This window comes from Lynx rufus, unplaced genomic scaffold (genome assembly GCF_022079265.1).
Source record: "Lynx rufus isolate CCGP_SWC_20201006 ecotype Redwood Valley unplaced genomic scaffold, mLynRuf1.p SCAF_16, whole genome shotgun sequence".
Classification (NCBI taxonomy): Eukaryota; Metazoa; Chordata; class Mammalia; order Carnivora; family Felidae; genus Lynx; species Lynx rufus.
Window position 1 is genome coordinate 7,828,898 of NW_025814830.1, and position 19,168 is coordinate 7,848,065.

The window sequence follows — 19,168 nt, forward strand, 5'->3', positions numbered from 1 at the left end:
CGGTGTGTCTGAGATGTTACTTAGTATGGAAAAAAGGATATATATTTATTCTGTGTGCATTTAAAACGTTTTTTAAATGTCTATTTTAATTTTTTATTTATTAAAAAAATTTTTTTTAATGTTTTATTTATTTTTGAGACAGAGAGAGACGGAGCATGAGCAGGGGAGGGGCAGAGAGAGAGGGAGACACAGAATCCGAAGCAGGCTCCAGGCTCCGAGCTGTCAGCACAGAGCCCGAAGCCGGGCTCGAACTCACAAACCATGAGATCATGACCGGAAGTCAGAGGCTCAACCCAGGTGCCCCTGTTCTGCGTACGTTAATAACCCTCACCTGACAGTTGTTCCAGGGTTATCGTGGTGAGAGTGATAGATAAAATATATTCCCTTATATGGCAAAAGGGCTTTGTGGGTGTGATTGATGACCTTGAGATGGGGAGCTTATCCTGGGGGACCCGAGTGGGCCCAATGTGTTCACAGGAAAGAGAGAGGCAGGAAGGTCAGAGGAGGAGGTGGGATGTGGGCACCGGGGGAGGAAAGGCCAGGTGATAGTCCTTACGCCAAGGAACATGGGTGGTGCTTCTAGAAGCTGGAGGAAGAGATTCTCCCCTGAAGCCTCCGGAGGAACCCGCCCTGCGGCCACCTTGATGTTAGCCCAGAGAGACTCATTTTGGACTTCTGACCGCCAGAGCTCGTAAGAATAATTTTTTGTTTCAAACCACGAGGTTTACAGTAATACAGTTCCCCCTTCTAAAATGTACTATTTGGTGGGTTTTGGTGTATCACATTATTAATTTTTAAAACTTGTAGGAAAACAGATGGGCGCCTGGGTGGCTCAGTCGGTTAAGCTTCCGACTCTCGACCTCAGTTCGGGTCTTGAGCTCAGGGTCGTGAGTTCAAGCCCCACGTTGGGTTCTATGCTGGTTGTGAAGCCTGCTTAAAAAGAAAATTGGGGGAAAACAGAGATGACACAAGTTGGCCATTCTAGGCATTTTTAAGTGTGCATTTACACGCTCAGGGTTGTGCAGGACTGGATACCCGTAAGCGAAAGAATGAAGCTGGGTCCTTTCCTTACTCTCTATGTGCAGACGAACTCAAAGTGGACCCCTGATGTTTTTTAATAACTTTTGATTTGGGGATGTTTATACAGGACCTAGTCAAAAAAAAATAAATAAATAAAATAACGAGAGGGGCGCCTGGGTGGCTCAGTGGTTAGGCGTCTGACTTCGGCTCAGGTCATGATCTTGTAGTTCGTGGGTTCGAGTCCCGCGTCGGGCTCTGTGCCGACAGCTGGGAGCCCAGAACCTGCTTCGGATTCTGTGTCTCCCTCTCTCTCTGCCCCTCCCCTGCTCATGCTCTGTCTCTCTCTCTCTCAAAAATAACCGTTAATTTAAAAAAAAAAATCGATGGGGCGCCTGGGTGGCGCAGTCGGTTAAGCGTCCGACTTCAGCCAGGTCACGATCTCGCGGTCCGTGAGTTCGAGCCCCGCGTCGGGCTCTGGGCTGATGGCTCGGAGCCTGGAGCCTGTTTCCGATTCTGTGTCTCCCTCTCTCTCTGCCCCTCGCCCGTTCATGCTCTGTCTCTCTCTGTCCCAAAAATAAATGTTGAAAAAAAAAAATTAAAAAAAAAAAATCGAGAGGGAAATAAAACGAGCTCTCCCCAGGGCATCTGAGAATCCTGGGGGCTCATCCCTGTGGCCCTCCTGATTCAGGTTCTTGCTCCCGCACCCCTGCTTCTGTCCCACATGGTGACGGTCCACGCGAAACTCAGCCACCCCCTTGCACACGGAGAGTCTAAGATGCAATCAATTAACTTTAATGAGGTGTTTGGGGCTAGGGACGGGTAGGGTTTATGTACTAGTAGCTTGACAGATCTCTCACTTGCCCCCCCCCCCCCGCACCCCGACACTGTGGAGCCCTGTGGGCCTTGCCGCGTCCCAAGAACTTGTTTTCTCTTGCGAGGCAGCTCGGGCCTCATGCTCTGGGTTAGTTAGCATCTTGGCCAGAGGTCTTGCTTCCTGCAGGTATTTCCTGAACGGAGGGCCTTGCTGTAAAAGGATTCTGGTGCCCCCCCCCCCCAAGATCAGAGACCGTTAGGAAGGAAATGCATCAGCTGTATCTGGTCAGCTCTGCCTCTGGGACCTCAGGCTGTATCCTCCCTGGTCTGAGGGCCATCCGTGTGTCTTGCCCAAGGGTGGCTTCTGCTCCCCCGGGACCTCTTCCTCCTTGTTTTGGACACTTTGCCTTCCTTGCTGGGTGACCGGCTCCCATTCTCTGGGCGGGGGGAGGGGGGGGACCCATCAACACCAGCACACTGGCTACGGACGATCTCCCGGGACCTGCGTCTTGGCAGAAGGTGCCTGGAACTCACGTCCTCCAAGTTCACGTCCACCATCTTCCCAGTCCTCGGACGGCCCCGAGCAGCTGAGCTCCAGCCTCGGGTTCTCTTATGGATTGAGGGTTGGAGGTATTTCTTGTCACCACAGGGATTCCACCGATCCAGAGATTTAGAAGTTCAAGGCCAGAGGTCAAATTCTTACAAAAATTCTCTGGCAGCTGGAACAGTCTGTGTGGCCCCACGATGTAGGAAAGGGTTAACCTTGCCCAAGGAAAGGTTTGGCCCTTTGCCCCTGACTCTGGGAGGTAAACCTCTAAGGTGTTGGAGTGTCTTGGCCGACAGTCCTCTTAGTTTGCCTGGGGTTGTGGACTGCACCAAACAGTCTATGCTAACAGTGTGATTTACAGTGGGGCCTTAAGACGGGGTGCCTGGGTGGCACGGTCCATTAAGCGTCCCACTTCTACTCAGGGCACGATCTCACGGTTCTTGAGTTCAAGCCCCGCCTCGGGCTCCGCGCTGACAGCACTGAGCCTGCGTGGGATTCTCTCCCTCTACTTCTCTCTCTGCCCCTCCCCCGCTTGCCCTGGCTCTCAAAATAAACTTTGAAAAATAACATAGCGGGAAGGGAAGCAAAAATGACCTAAAAACAGGGAGGGAGACAAACCGTCAGAGACTCTGTAATACGGAGAACAAACTGAGGGTTGATGGTGGTGGGGGGGGCGGTGTTGAGGGGCGGGTGGGGGATGGGCTAACGAGGTGAGGGGCATTAAGGAGGACACCTGTTGGGATGAGCGCCGGGCGTTATGTGCAAGTGGCGAATCACTAAAATCTATCCCTGAAATCATTATCACACTCTATGTTAACTTACTTGGATGTAAATTAAAAAAAAATAATAATAATAATAAATAATTAAGAATAGTAACACAGTGGGGCTTTGAGCTACAGAGGTGCTGGAGAGGACGGTCAGCTCCGTGGGCGGTCAGCCGTCCCTACCACGACGGAGCCCCGGAATAAATACTGCAACCCAAATTCGGGCAGCCCAAGGTCCGGCAAGGATGGAGGGACTCTGTTGTGCCATCACACGTCACGGCTGGGAGAAATCGGGGCTGCCCGTGCGGGACGACTGGGACCTGGTGCCTGGTCGGTCCAGCCCGGTGCCCCCCAGGGGCTCTGCATCCACGCTGCTGACCTGAGTCTCATGCTGTCACTGGGATAACCCGAAGCATGAGCGTAACCGCGTTCTTGGGTTCCGCGAGTCCTTCCAGCGAATGCCTGAGCCACTGAGAGAGTGGTCGTGGGGAACAGCCGAACGTGCACCTGCTGCGGCACGGTGAGGCACACGGGTCATTCTTGAGGTCGGCCTGGCACAAGGGAGGTGGCCAGTCTCTTTGGAGGGAGCCTCCCTCCACTGGGCAGGGTGGCCCACATCCTCTCCAGCCCCAGTCTCTCTCTCCAGCAGTCCCTACGCAGTCACCTGGTGTTCTCCGCGGGCGGGTCCTGGGAAGAGCTGGGATTAAGGTCCACCGCTGTGTAGGAGATACACTGGAAAGCGGACAGTCAAACTTTAGCCTCCGGGCCATTCCCAACAAAACCCTCCCGCTGAAGCCCAACTCGCACCTGGCACAGAGCGGCGGGCCTGTCCCCGCCCCTCCCCCTGAAGGCCAAGTGCTTCCTCGCTTGGTGTTAGCCCAAAGGCCAACAGGCGACCGAGGCAGCCCTTCTGAAGGTGCCGTCATGAGTGGGGAGGGAAGGGACGCCCGTGGGAATGCAGATCCCCAGCGCAGACCCGCCAGACAGGGACGCTCAGGGGGTGAGGGCCCGGGAGCATGCATGCGGAGTCTGCCCGGCAGGAAAGGTTGGGAACCGCTGCTTGAGGCTTCTGGAGGAAGCCTGGCTCCTGACATCATGCTGGCTTTTGGTCAAGCGCTGCAGGTGCCCGGAGACACCCGTCCCCTCCTTGGGAAAGCCAGCGCGGCTGGGCTGCGGTTCACGCGGAACCCCCACACCCTCCCCGGTGCCACCACCACACTTACGCCATTGGCAGAGGAGCTGTTTGGGGTCCGACCTGGGGAAAGAGGAGGAGAGGTTGTCAGGAACGGACAACAATGCCGGAAGGCCTGGGACGAGGGGGCAGTGCCCCCTCAGTTCTCAGTGCCCCCTGAGTTCTCAGTCCCAGCTCTGCCTTTGACACGCGGCGGCCACTCCCCACGGAGGTTTATACATTTGTAAAACCTGGGGGTTTGTGCCTCCCCCAGTTATGCATTCCGTTGTTAAGTATAAACGAATATTTCTTTATTAAAACTATTTTTTCTCTTTAATGTTTAGTTTTGAGAGCGAGCGAGGCAGAGCGCGAGCAGGGGAGGGGCAGAGAGAGAGGAAGACACAGAATCCGAAGCAGGCTCCAGGCTCTGAGCTGTCGGCACAGAGCCCGACGCGGGGCTCGAACTCACGGACCGTGAGATCATGACCTGAGCCGAAGTCGACGCCTAACCGACTGAGCCACCCAGGCGCCCCGTAAATGAATATTTATTGAGCATGGGTTCTGGAACCTGATAGAAGGTTCCAAATCCTATCTCTGTCCTTTAGGAGCTGTGCGACCTTGGGTAATTAACTGAACCTCTCTGTGCTTCAAGTTTCCTCAACCATCAAATGGGTTTATTCAGCAAATAAGAAATGTCTACTTTGGGGATGTTTGGGTGGCTCAGTTGGCTGAGTGTCTGACTCTTGATTTTGATTTTCTTTTTCTTTCTTTTCTTTCTTTCTTTTTCTTCCTCTTTCTTTCTTTCTTTCTTTCTTTCTTTCTTTCTTTCTTTCTTTCTTTCTCTTTCTTTCCTTCCTTCCTTCCTTCCTTCCTTTTCTTTCCTTCCTTCCTTTCTTCAGGTCATAATCTCACGGTTCGTGGGTTCAAGGCCCGCATTGGGCTCTGTGTTTGCAGTGAGGAGCCTGCTTGAGATTCTCTCTCTCTTTCTTTTCTTTCTCTGCCCCTCCTCCACTTGAGTGCACATGCTCTCTCTGTCTCTCTCTGAAAAATAAATAAATATTAAAAGAAAAGAAATGTCTATTTTATGCCAGGTGCATTCTAGGCTCTGGAGATACAGCCGTGAACAAAAGAGACAAAAGTTTCTGCTCTCATGGAGCTTATGTTAATCAGAGATATAGCATGACCGCAATAATGATCATAGCTTATATACACCCAGCGTGTGGCTTACCGAGTGCCAAGTGCTGTGCTAAGTGTGTTACCCGTATGAGCAGGTACACTTAGTCCCGTTTCACAGATGAGGAAACCGAGGCAAAGAGAGCAGGTCATTTGCCCACGCCGACACAATTAATAAAGCAGTAGAGTGAGCGGCAGGTGGTGCTGGGGACGCAGCCGTGACCATGAATGACAGTTCTAGCTCTGCCCTCCCGGGCATCACAGGTCACTGGAGAGACCGACAAGTCCCCACCCAGTGGTGTCCCAAAGTGGGCGAGGGCTGGGGTGGGGGAGCCCAGCACAGGTGCTTGGCTCATTCTGGGAGATCGGTGAGGGCGAGGAGGAGGAGAAGGAGGGGGAGGAGGAGGGGGAGAAGGAGGGGGAGAAGGAGGGGGAGAAGGAGGGGGAGAAGGAGGGGGAGAAGGAGGAGGAGGAGGGGGAGCAGGCCGCCTCCAGCTGGGATGTGAGGAGGCAGTTTTGTTTAGTGGTCGAGCGAACAACCTTCGTAGTTAGGAGAACTGCTCTCTACTCCCGACTTTCCAGCTGTGTGGCTGTTGGAAGACCTCAGCTCTCCCAGCAAACATTTCCTCATCTGTAAAATGGGGCTCCCAGCACGAGGCACTCTGCAGGCTCTTCTCCCGAAGCCGAAGGACTTCACCAGAAGGGGCCACGGCGAGGGCGCTCCAGGCAGGGGAACAGCCTGCGTGAAGCCCTGGGAGTTAAGAGCATCAGGCCCTTTGGGGGCGCCGGGGTGGCTCAGTCGGTTGAGCAACCGGCTTCCGCTCAGGTCACCATCTCACGGTTTGTGAGTTCGAGCCCCGCGTCGGGCTCGCTGCTCTCCGCATGGAGCCCACCTTGGATCCTCTGTACCCTTCTCTGCCCCTCCCTCGTTCCCTCTCTCTCTCAAAAAGAAATAAACATTAAAAAAACCCCAAACGAAACAGCATAGGGCCCTTTAGAGAGCATCAGGCATCCTTCGGGGCTGCCCTGTTCCCTAGACATTTGTACGCGGAATCAGTGACCCAAGGAGGAGCCAGAACCCCAAGGCACTGAGGATTCAGCGGGAGGCGGCCACGTGCGGAGCTTAGCACGAGTCATAGTAGGTGCCCAAGCGCGGCAGCCGTGGTGACATTCGCTCGTGGCTGACGGGCAGGGGATGTGCCAGAGGAAGGACTCACGGGAGCGTCTGAACCCGCAGAAATAAACCAGCGACAGGGCCACCAAGAACACGGTCACCACGATCGCCACGATCGCCACGATCACGATGATGGTGATGGACAGGCCTGGTTGTGGCTCTTCCTCGTGAGGTTCTGCTGGAAGAGAAGCAGGAGCCAGGGTTGGGTTCCCAGATTTCAGGGGTCTTCACCTGTCTCCCCGCCGCCCCCCCCCCCCCCCCCCGTTACTCGGTACCCTTTAGGAAGCTACCACTGCCCCTCCCTTGGTCTATACCGTTCAGCAGGACTTGACCCCACCCTGTGGTTCTTAGGCCGAGACTTTGACCCGGGCCAGGCCGATCAGAGCATTCCATTCCATTCCCCATGGCTGTTGTGACTGATTCCCGGGGCAGGGGAGGGGCCTGCGACCCTGGCTGTGCCAATGACCGGCAGCCCTGGGACTTGGGCTGGAGCTTTCGAAAGTGGCGTATTCTCTCCCCTGGGGCTACTGAACTAGGGGAGACGCGAGGCTATAGCTGCTGGGGGACCTCTCGCCTCTCTGAGCGCACACACAGCCAGCGGAGACGAGAGAGACGTAAAGGAAAGTTCTGGGGTTACACAGCTGGGGCGTGTGGATCGGACCATACCTGAAGGTGCATTTTTCAATCAAGTCCCGTTTTTCTTGCTTAGACTATTCGGGGTTGGGCTTCTATGAACTGCAATTGACAGAGCCCTGCCTAATTCGCTTGGGAAGGCCCTTCCCAGTCCCTGGGGACAAGCCTCATGCAACCGCCCCGGCCTGGGTTTGCAGAGTGGTGTAGCCAGGAGGCTGGACGATGATTGTTGCAATGGTACAGATGGTGAGTTACCAGAGTAAAGAGGACTCCACTGGTCCTTTCGGGAGGGGGATGAGGGGTAGAATGGGAATCAGAGAGCGGTCTTGTGGCCGAAGACTCCCTAGCCAGGGGACCGATCCACACTTCTCCCTCAGAAGGGATCCTGCTGTCACCTCTTCCTTCTGTCCCTCTGTTCTCTCCACCCGGGGCAGGGTGGGGGGGGGGGGCTCCTCACCTCTGATCAGGACGGTCATTTCTGCCTGGCCAGTCCCTAGGGCGTTGGGGTGGGGGGGGGGCTCCTCACCTCTGATCAGGACGGTCATTTCTGCCTGGCCAGTCCCTAGGGCATTGGGGTGGGGGGGGGGCTCCTCACCTCTGATCAGGATGGTCATTTCTGCCTGGCCAGTCCCTAGGGCGTTGGTGACGTGGCAGATGAAAGTCGTGTTGATTGACTCGTCCACGGTACGGATCAGGAGGTGCGAGCCCTGGGCCTCAGCGGAGGGTGGCAGGGGGCCCCTGGTCCTGGGGAGACACGGACGGGTGAGGAAGCGGGAGGTGTGAGCCCTGACTGTATGAAGCTCACGCCCCCGTTTCTGAGCGAAGCCGACAGAAGCCCCGAAAGTTCCCCGACTCTTCCTCTCGTGCCCACACCCAGCCTATCAGCAGGTGCCGACCGCCCCACCTACGAAACCTCTCCAGACTCTGACCACTCCGCCGCCCTCCCTGGCCCCCCCTGCCCCCCGCCGGGGCTGACCCCCTGCTCTGGGCTGCTGTGGCCGCCTTCTCACAGGGCTCCCCGCCTCCGCTGCAGTGGCCCAAGACATCTTGTTAGAACCACCCTCCACTGTTCACAGCCCTCCTGTGGCTGCTGCGTCACTCGGCGTAAACCCCAAGTGCTTACCCGGCCACAGACCCCATGAGCTGGCTACAATACCACTGACCCCACTGTCTGTTCCTCTCCCCTTGGCTCTGCGGCCTCCTTATCTTCAAAGGCTCCAGTTATGCCGCCACCTCGGGGGCTTTGCATATGCTGTTCCCTCTGCCGGGAATGCTCATCCCCTGGATGCCAGCACGGCTCATCGTCCCCTTCCTTCAGGCCTCTGCTCCGATGTCACCTCAGTGACACCTTCGCTGGCCACCCTGTTTCAACTGTAGCGCCTCCCTCCCCTGCTTTCCCTCTTTCACAGCACTTATCCTCATCTGACACACCGCGCTTTACGGTGTTTTTCTGTTTATCCTTTCCCTCCCCACTAGAATGGAAGTGCCAGGAGGGGAGGGGATTTGGCCTGTCTTACTTGCCAAGGTATGTTGGCCAATGGGATCTGGCACACCGTAAACAGTCAAAAAGCTTTGGTTTAATGGATGGAGAAGACGCCAGCATGGAGTTTTGGGCATTCTGCAGAGCCGGGACGGAAACCCGGCCATGGGGCTCATGAGCCTGAATCACGGCTTGTGGTTTGAGGCAGGACAGTAAGGGCGTCTGCCAACACCACTGGAAAAGCTTCGACCGAGACTCCTTTGACTGGCGGTAGGGACGCGACTGTGGCTCTGCACAGACACGGACAGGCGGGGACGGTCCCACCGCTGCATCTGCGTGGTGCAAACGGGAAATGAGCCCACGTTCAGGTCTGGTTAAATCAGCGATGGCATGCATCTAGGACGGAACCCCAGCAGCACTGCAAAGGGGACCGTGGATGCTTTGAAATGCAGGAAAGGTAAAAGACTGGTGGGTGGAAGGAGGGGAGGACCGATGGACAGAAATGTGATAGAGCAGGTCCAGCGGAATGTCAGCGGGAGAATCCACGTGGTGGGTTTTTGAGCGTTCGCTGGAAAATTCTTTTTTTTTTTTTTTTTTTTTTAATTTTTTTTTTCAACGTTTATTTATTTTTGGGACAGAGAGAGACAGAGCATGAACAGGGGAGGGGCAGAGAGAGAGGGAGACACAGAATCGGAAACAGGCTCCAGGCTCCGAGCCATCAGCCCAGAGCCCGACGCGGGGCTCGAACTCACGGACCGCGAGATCGTGACCTGGCTGAAGTCGGACGCTTAACCGACTGCGCCACCCAGGCGCCCCATGGAAAATTCTTAACATCTTTTGTGTACGTCTAAAACTTCCCCTAAGGAAACGTTGGGGGGAATGGGGATGTGGATCTATGGGCTGGGACCCAGAAAGGCGTTCATGCAATAAGGGGAAAGTTTCAAAACTGTACCCATAGCACAATTTTTGTTTAGAAGTGTAGAAGGATGGGTTGGAAGTGTTAGAAGTGGGAAGGATGTATAACAAAGGGTAACGGTGGATATTTCTGGAGGTGGCCGTGTCCACTTGACTACGGGTGCTATTTTCTTCTTGCTCATAACTGGATCGTCTCGTTTCCATAATGGTCGTAAGTCATTTTGTAACAAGCACGAAAGCCCAATACAAATTATGAAAGGCAATCGGTCCCTCTGCCTTTTTCCTTCCTCACTCTTAACCCTGACCTTGGCATGAACTTGAAGAAATCTGATTGCTCTGTAACGGGTACAGCACCTGCTCCGTCAGAACTGACTTGAGCAGATTATATGAGGTGACCCATGACAGGGTGGGGGTGGGGAGGTGGCACAGCCCAGAGGTTAAGAGGGTCGGTTTGGAGGTACTTCTGTCCCCTTGTGGCTGTGGGTCCCCCTGCAAAGGACTGCGCCTATTGGGGCCCAACTTAACTTTTTTAATTTTTAAAAAAATGTTTATTATTTTTGAGAGAGAGACAGAGTGCGAGCAGGGGAGGGGCAGAGAGAGAGGGGGACACAGAATCCGAAGCAGGCTCCAGGCTCTGAGCTGTCAGCACCGACCCCGACGTGGGGCTCGAACTCACGACCCGTGAGATCGTGACCTGAGTGGAAGTCGGAGGGTTCACCGACTGAGGCGCCCCGGGCCCCAGCTTATCTTTAACCCTGGTAATAGTGCTTCCTAGGCCCAGAGTGTGGGTGTCACACGGGGTCCATGACCACCGGTGCACAGCAGACAACAGAAAAGAGCAGGTGTAACGGTGAACCTGAACTAAACCCCCTCATACGCTGTGCACACCAGACAGAAAATTTTACTGGGGCCTAAAGTCAACTTTTCTCTTTTTACTTTCTTGCGCTTCCCTCCTCCCTCAGACTCAGGAGTTCTGCCCCCAGCCCCTCCTCCCTCAGAGCCAGGGGTTCAGGCCCCCAGCCCCTCCCCTTTCAGACCCAGGGACCCAGTCCCCCCAGCCCACCCCCCCCTCAGACCCTGGAGTCCAGGCCCCAGCCCCTCCTCCCTCAGACCCAGCCTCCAGCCCTGCACCCCCTCCCTCCCTCAGACCCAGGAATCCAGCCCCCAGACCCTCCTCCCTCAGGCCCAGGAGTCCTGCCCCCAGCCCCTCCTCCCTCAGACCCAGGAGTCCAGCCCCCAGCCCCCTCCTCCCTCAGACATAGGAGTCCAGCCCCCAGCCCCCTCCTCCCTCAGACATAGGAGTCCAGACCCCAGCCCCCTCCTCCCTCAGACCCACGGGTCCAGCCCCCAGCCCCCTCCTCCCTCAGACCCACGGGTCCAGCCCCCAGCCCCCTCCTCCCTCAGACCCACGGGTCCAGCCCCCAGCCCCCTCCTCCCTCAGACCCACGGGTCCAGCCCCCAGCCCCCTCCTCCCTCAGACCCACGGGCCCAGCCCCCAGCCCCCTCCTCCCTCAGACCCACGGGTCCAGCCCCACCCAGGACTCACGTGCTCCAGTCGTAGCCTGTGGGCTCTGGTTTGCTGCGGACATCACAGTTCAGGGTGGCCTCGCTGCGGCCGAGGTACCAGTTGTCATCATAGCCGGAAATGGAGACCTCAGGGGGGTCTGAGGGAAACAGACGCACGGGCTCAGAGACGGGGACTCTTCAGAGCAGCCTAGGGACATGTGGGATCGTGTCATAACGAGGAAAGGCCTCAGTGGGTTTCAGGCACAGCTCAAGATAGAGAGGCCTGTCAGGAATCTGGGGCAATGGATTCCCTCAGGGAACAAAAGGCCGGAAGTCCTCGGCAGCCTGGGAGCCAGCGGGGTGCTGAGAAGGCTTTTCGGGACCTGCTGCTCTCTACTCATTTTCCCGGACAAGCCGGGTCCTTGTGTGCCTCGGGTGTCCTGTGAGAAAAGGCCTCTTAGACACTCATAACACACAGGAGCATATTCAAGGCTCTGACAAGTCCTGCTGGAAAGACTCCTGGATGACCCTGCTTCAGCTGCTGTTTTTCCATCCTAAATGTGATGGACCAGGAAGACGTTTCAAAGTCCCCAGGGGGAAGGCCAGCGAGACAGTGTTTTTTTGTGTGGGGCGGAGCCCGTGTCGATCCCCTCCTCCCTCGGACCCAGTGGCCATGTTAAGGGTGCCCCGTGTAGACAGTGCCCGAGGGAATCAGTGTGGCAACTTCTTGGAGGGAGTATTCAGTATAGACAGTGAAGGGAGGACACAGCCCCTTAGATGAGCCAGTGTAGACACCATCGGGGGCCAGTGTGAGAGAGTACCCAGGCGAACCAGCATAGAAAATGTAAGGTCAAAATGTCAATGCAGACAGACGTCACAGGAGCCAGGCTAGACAACCCGGGAAACAGTGACAGCTTCCCAGAGCTGGCGGCCAAGTGACGGGTGTAGACAATGGGGGCAGTCGGGTCCGCAGCCCGCATGTCCGGCAGAGATGATGGCGAAACAGTGTAGAAAGCGGACAAGGGGGTTGGCGTAGACAACGCGGGAAACCCTGTAGCAATAGGCAAGGTCAGTGTAGACAGTCGGCTCGGGAAGCGGGTGGAGGCGGCGTGTGTAGACTGTGCTCAAGGGAGCCGGGAGAGACAGAGGCCTTCATGTGGCGGTCCCTGCCTTTGCTCACATTTGGGTACACTCACAAGGCACGGCGAGAGTCACAGACAGCAGCACGGCCTCCTTGAAGCTCTCATGCTCCACTTTGCAGGTGACGTTCTGGCCATCTGCCTGGCTGGAGGGTGTTAAGGTTAAGAGGCTGATGACGTCGAACGTGCCAGGCAGGTGTCCTGGCACCAGGCTGTCATTGGCCTTCCCGTCCGGGTATGACCAGGAGATCCGGGCGGGCGGGCGGCCCCCACGGGAGACGCAGCGGGCCACGGGCACAGGCTCCAGGCTGAGCGGGCCGGGCGGGACCTCCTCTGTCTCAGCCGCGTTCTCCGGCTGGGCTGTGGAGGGAAGCAAAAGGGACCAGTCAGTCCTCGCCCGCGGTCGTTCAACAGACATCTCAGCAGCAGAGGGGGGGAAGCTAGCTGAGGGCCAGGTTCAAATCCCAACTCTGTCCCCGAGCCACTGGGTGGCTTTGGGCACGTCTGTGCCTCAGTTTCCTTGCCTGTCAACGGGAGATAATGATAGGCTCACAGGCAATGAGATTTGCAGGGAAGGCTCCTAAAATGGTAGTGGGCACATAATCACTGCTTGATAAACAATATTATAATTGGGATGTGAATACCTTGGCAACATGACGGGCAGTGTTGGGGACCCAGGCATGACTGGGACAGCCCCAGCCCTGCCTTCATGGGGTATACAGTCCAGGGGGGAAGACAGAATTCCCCACGTAGTGGCAACCCAGAGTGGGCCAGGCTGGGATGGGGGAGCCCAGAAGGAGTGCCCCAGTCTGGGGTAGCAGTGAAGGAGGGTTTCATGGAGGAGAGGAGGGCTGGTAGCGTCCTGGAGGTCGAGAAGGGAAGTGATGGGCTCAAGGTGATACAGTTGTAATGGACAGAGCTAGACTTTCACACGGTTCTGACTCCAAACCCATCTTGACCATCTCTCTCTCTCTCCTTTATTTATTTATAATTTTTTAAACATTTATTTATTTATTTATTTATTTATTTTTATTAAAAAAATTTTTTTTAACGTTTATTTATTTTTTTTGAGACAGAGAGAGACAGAGCATGAACAGGGGAGGGTCAGAGAGAGAGAGGGAGACACAGAATCCGAAGCAGGCTCCAGGTTCTGAGCTGTCAGCACAGAGCCCGATGCAGGGCTCGAACCCGCGAACCGTGAGATCATGACCTGAACTGAAGCCGGACTCTTAACCGACTGAGCCACCCAGACGCCCCTTGACCATCTCTTTATCGTCATTCTGGTGATTCCCAAACCTGGGGTTTCACTTGGTTCCTTCCTCATTATTGCCTGTTGCCGTAATGTTATTATGGACTGGAGATTTCTCTTGAATTTGACTCACTGGTTGGGTTTTTTTTTTTTTTTTTTTTTTTTTTTGTAAAATACTGAGAATTTTATGTAAAATACATAAAATTTCCAAAACAACCGTTACCCGGTCTGCTAGGTATCTGCAACGAGTAAATTATTAACGGAAATATTACTTTAAATTAAAACTAGTTTCTATCTCTGCCGGCAGGGAGTTCCGGAGGGACCCATTGCAGGCACAAAAGGCCGGAAGGCGTACCCCATCCAGGAGGAACCGGAGGGCTCAATTCAGAATTTGATAATGAAAATATTCTGATGCCAAGCCTATGACCACAGCATTAAGATCACTTTTTTGGTGGGCGCCTGGGCGGCTCGGTCAGTTAAGCATCTGACTTCCATTCACTGTTGGTGAGTTCGAGCCCCGCATCAGGCTCGACAGCTCAGAGCCTGGGACCTGCTTCGGATTCTGTGTCTTCCTCTCTCTCTGTCCCTCCCCTGTTCATGCTCTGTGTGTGTGTGTCTCTCTCTCTCTCTCTCAAAACTAAACAAGGGCGTCTGGTTGGCTCAGTCGGTTAGGTGTCCGACTCTTGGTTTCCACTCAGCTAATGGTCTCACGGTTCGTGGGTTTGAGCCTGGCATCGGGCTCTGTGCTGACAGCGTGGAGCCTTCTTGAGATCCTCACTCTCCCTCTCTCTCTCTCTGCCTCTCCCCCACTCGTGTGCTCTCTCTCTTTCAAAATAAATAAACTTAAAAAAAAATCACTCGTTTGTATTCCTTTGAGATCAGGTAGCACCCCATCCTCCCCTCCCGGCTCCTCGGCTCACCCAGCACGCGGAGCCAGGTGCGCGCGCTCTTGCTGCCGTCGGGGAACATGGCGAACCGGCAGGTGTAATTGGCCTCGTCCTCGGCGCGCAACCCTCGCAGGGCCAGCGACGCGTCCCGCAGCTCCTCGCCCGGCCTGGCGGCCACAAACTCCAGCCGCCCGGGCTCGGGGAAGCTGGAGCCCTGTGTGGGGTGGAAGACCGCCACGTTGAGGTCGTCCCCCGCCGCCGTCCGCCGCGTCCACGTGGCCTGCGTCACCTGCACTTTGTGCTCCAGGGGCGGCAGTTTGCACCGCAGCTCCACCGTGTCGCCCAGGAAGCCGCGCACCTGCGCGGGCGCCTGCACATCGACCGTCCCGGTCCCTGCGGGGAAAGGCGGGGCGGGGGAGGGGGGTTGGGGGGAGGCGGGGGTCAGACCCGGCGCCTGTGGTCTGGACGCTCCACGCGAGGGGCAACCGGGAGGCCGCTCGCTCTGGGTCTCCAACCCGTCCGGGCCACTTCCCTGGGCTGTTATTACCGTATTTCCCCGATCTCAGCATCAGCGATGTGTTTAATTGTAGTTAAAAACTTAAACCTGACATTGAAACCATTTCAAAGGGCACGAGGCCGTGCATTAACTATCACCGATAACTAGTTCCAGAAGGTTTCTGTCAGCTCTGTGTCATCAGTCCCGCGGTGACACTGTCACTTACAGCATGACTCACTGAGGGGTGGGAAAAGGGGCAGAAACTCTTGAGTCTTAGAATCCATGAAATACGGTATTATTATTACCTTTATTGGGCATGGACCCCCGATTGGGAGAAGGTTTGTAGGGGATCCTGGCACAAGAAGGCTGGCGATTATAATCCAAGGATTTTGGATCCCTTCCAGTCTGTGCTGTGAGGCTTCAGGCAGGTTACTTAAACCCTCTGATTCTTTTTCCTAATTTGTAACGTGGGGCTAATAACAGTTAACACTCACTGGTTGCTTACACACACCAGGGGCTGTTCCGAGTGCTTCATGTATCTCTCAGCATGGAGTCCCTAAACAGCTCCTTGAGGCCAGCACGGCTGTCAGCCCCACTTTATAGATGGGGAAACCAAGGCAGAGTCGTTTCCTCCAGGTCACGGAGAGGGTAAATGGCTGAAGTGGGCTTTGAACCCTGGGGTCTGACCTCTAACCCACAAGGCTCTGTATGAAAGTCTTTCAGCCTAGGGGCGCCTGGGAGGCTCAGTCGGTTGGGGTTGACGGTTGAGCGTGAGACTTTGGCTCAGGTCATGATCTCCTGCGTTCACGGCTTCAAGCCCTGCATCCAGCTTGCTGCTGTCAGTGGGGGGTCCCTGCTTCAGATCCTCTGTCCCTCTGTCTCTCTGCGTTCCACCCCGCCCCCCCCCCCCCCCCCGAGCTCTCTCTCACTCTGCTCTCTCAAAAGTAAATACTTAAAAAAAAAACAAACTAAAAATCTTTCGGCCTAGGGCCCCAGCACACAGTAAGCCCTCAATATAGGTACTGACTCTTATTGATTTTGTTTTATTATTTTTTAATATGAAATTTATTGTCAAATTGGTTTCTTACTGATTTTAATAAAATCCTATGCATTCTTTTTTTTTCCTATGCACTATTATTAATACAGATAATGGAGAAGGTGGGAAAGAGTTAAGTTCTTTGAACCCCAGCACTGCTACTCATTAGCTGTGGGTCTACGTGTGGGTGGTTTCACTGCTCTGAGCCTCAGTTTTCTCATCTGTGAAACGGGCGTGATTATAGCAGCGTAGGGTTGCCGGGCAGATGAGGTGATGAAATCTAATGTAAAGGGATTAGCACCTGCCAATGACTCTATCAAGGTGAACAGTACTGTGTTGTGAGGAAGAGGAAGCTGGGAGGTAGCACGCAGAGGCGCGGGGAGCTGGGAGCGTGGAGGAGGGCACAGCTGGAACACAGGGCGCTAATGTGGGGTCCAATGAGCAAGTGAGTCTCCCGCTCTGGTGCTGTCCTCCACCAGAGGGCAGGTCTCCTCCACACTGAGTGGAGTGTACTAACCACACGCAGGTGCCTACTCTGTGCCAGGCATATGAGCCGCTTCCTTACAGGTGGCCTCCTGCAACCCCGTCCTAATGCCCCACGAGATGTGCATGATTAGTATTTTCATCCCCACTGGACAGAGAGGGCAAGTGCGTTCCTGAGGGTCAAGCCACTTGCCTAGCCCCGGGGCTGGTCTACCCTGCGTCCAGGCTCCCAGGCACCAGTCTCTCCTGCCCTGGTGGAGGGGGGGGGGGCCTGTCCAATTTTGGTTCACTCATTGGGTCTGTTACTTGTTTTTTTTTTTTTTTAATTTTTTAAATGTTTATTTGTGTGTGAGAGAGAGAGATGGAGAGCACGAGTGGGGGAGGGTCAAGAGAGAGGGAGACACAGAATCCGGAGCAGGCTCCAGGCTCCGAGCTGTCAGCACAGAGCCTGAGGCGGGGCTCGAACTCACAGACCGTGAGATCATGACCTGAGCCAAAGTTGGACGCTTAACCGACTGAGCCACTCAGGCGCCCCATGGGTCTGCTGCTTCTTGCTGGTGCCTGGGGCAAGTTACTTCCTCTCTCTGTGCCTCAGTCTCCTCATCTGTAACTGGAGGTCACAGTAGGACCCATACTGGGGATCTCCTTAAGCGGTTTAGGTTGGTAGCTCTACATGAACTCCTCAAGCCTCGGGAGAAGTGCCCTGGGTTCTGGGAATCACCTTTTGGGAAATGCCTAGATGAGGGACTGTGGCTTCCCCAGTATCGTGATTCAACAATTCCCACACTTCCCAAGTCTGTATTCGGTATTAATATTGTTCACACGAATTATGCTTATTGTTCTTACCAAGTGCAACACTGGTCAGCAACCTCCCAAGACACAGTCTTACGAGATAGGTAAGAATCCCTCCCCACCCTCAACACGTTTTATGGAAACAGAGAGCTTAGGAAACGCTCCTGAGCTCAGGGCCGTCTGACTTCAAGGCTGTATCCCCAGGGCTTGGAACACTGCCTGACACACAGTAAGCGCTCCATAAACGCGTGTGGGGAATGAATGCACACATGCTTTCATACTGGACACGAGCCTGGAAGGGCCAGCCGCAGGGTAGGCCAGCCCCCGGCTCTGCCACTTGCTGGCTAGCCTAGGCAAGTGACTTGACCCTCAGGAATGCACTTGCCATCTCTGTCCAGCGGGGATGAAAATACTAATGCCCTTAGAGCCATACAATAGGGGTCAGAAGCGATTCGGGGGAGTTATGTGCCACCGCCTTCCTGTTCCCCATCAAGATTCTCTGTCCCCGATCGGATCGGGGGGCCGCAGGAGTCAGGGAAGCACATCCGGCCACGGTGAATGGCTGGACATGGAGGAGATTCTCCCATTGACTGACGGCCCTACGGTGGTGTATCGGTGTATCGAAGTCTGGCCTGAGCCCTTCCCGGGACCCAAGTTCCTCCAGACTCGGGGCGGCGGGGGAACCCGGGAGGCCGAGCACCCCGCTGGTGCAGAGGGGGACGGGGGAGGGTGGGGGAATAAGCAGTGGCCGCCAGGTCGAACGCGGTTACTCACCTGCTCTCGTGGGCGCCCAGAGCAGGCACAGCAGCGACAGCAGCAGCGGCGGCCACACCATCCTGGGTTCCTCCGGGTCGCCGCTGGGGCCGAGCCTCCTCCCGGGTTTGCTGGGCCACCGCCCGGGCTTGGAACTGCTACCCAGGAATCCCCGGGACTGCACCCGCGCTCGCGCGGAGCCTGGGTGTGGAGTGGAAGTTCCGCACGGGTGCGCAGCCCGGGCTGGGAGGGGCGGGGCTGCCCTGCGCGTCGGTGCTCCTCTGCGCATGCGCGCGGGGACTGGCGGAGGACTGGGTACGGGTGAGAGGAATGGCATCTCCCCGGGCTGCGGGCAGAGAATCAGCGGTTGCTTTGTTCTCTTTCATTCCAGTGTAATTAACTCACGGCGTGGTGTTAATTTCGGGAGTCCAGTATAGTGATTCAACAATTCTCTACACTTCTCCGCGCTCATCATCATAACAAGCTTACTTTTTAATCCCCTTAACCTACTGCCTCCACCTCCACCCCCCCAACACCCCCCCCCCCCCCGCCACCTCCCTACCTCCCCTCTGGCAGCTGCCAGTTCCTTCTCTGTAAGAGTCTTTTTTTGGTACGTCTCTCCTCCCTGTGTCCTGATTCTTAAATTCCAACTAAGTGAAGTTGATGTTTGTCTTTCTCTGACTGACTTATTTCATTAAAAAAATTTTTTTTAATGTTTATTTATTTTTGAGAGAAAGGGAGAGACGGAGCACCAGTGTGGGAGGGACAGAGAGAGAGAGAGAGAGAGGGAGACACAGAATATGAAACAGGCTCCAGGCTCTGAGCTATCAGCACAGAGCCTGATGCAGGGCTCAAACCCACAAACCACAAGATCACAACCTGAGCTGGGGTTGGACGTTTAACTGAGCCACCCAGGCGCCCCTGATTTATCTCATTTTTTAAAGGTTGAGGTTGCTGTGTGCCAGAGCTGAGATTCCAACCTGAAATTGGCACAGATGCCAAATTCTTAACCAACCTACCCCCCCCCCCCCCCACGGTCCCTTCCCAAACCCTCTGGACTTTGGAGCCAGACAAGGCCTGGGCTCATATTGGGCCAGCTGCTTCTCCTCCTGGGGCCTCAGTTTCCTCATCTGAAAA

General features: G+C 55.3%; 1 protein-coding gene across 2 annotated transcripts; it reads right to left on the reverse strand.

The window, feature by feature from the left end:
* Nucleotides 1-3,052: 3,052 nt before the first annotated feature.
* On the reverse strand, nucleotides 3,053-18,217 carry PVR (PVR cell adhesion molecule). Of its 2 annotated transcripts, none has more exons than XM_047077885.1 (8): nucleotides 18,053-18,217; nucleotides 14,505-14,864; nucleotides 12,393-12,695; nucleotides 11,237-11,354; nucleotides 7,891-8,039; nucleotides 6,706-6,837; nucleotides 4,368-4,399; nucleotides 3,053-3,876 (listed from the first exon to the last, which is right to left on the reverse strand). In XM_047077885.1, the coding sequence occupies exons 1-8, from the start codon at nucleotides 18,111-18,113 to the stop codon at nucleotides 3,805-3,807; spliced, it is 1,227 nt and encodes a 408-aa protein (XP_046933841.1). In that variant the 5' UTR covers nucleotides 18,114-18,217; the 3' UTR covers nucleotides 3,053-3,804. The 2 variants fall into 2 exon arrangements, with proteins under 2 accessions (XP_046933841.1, XP_046933840.1); XM_047077884.1 differs by having other exon boundaries at nucleotides 6,706-6,840.
* Between the last annotated feature and the right edge of the window lie 951 nt (nucleotides 18,218-19,168).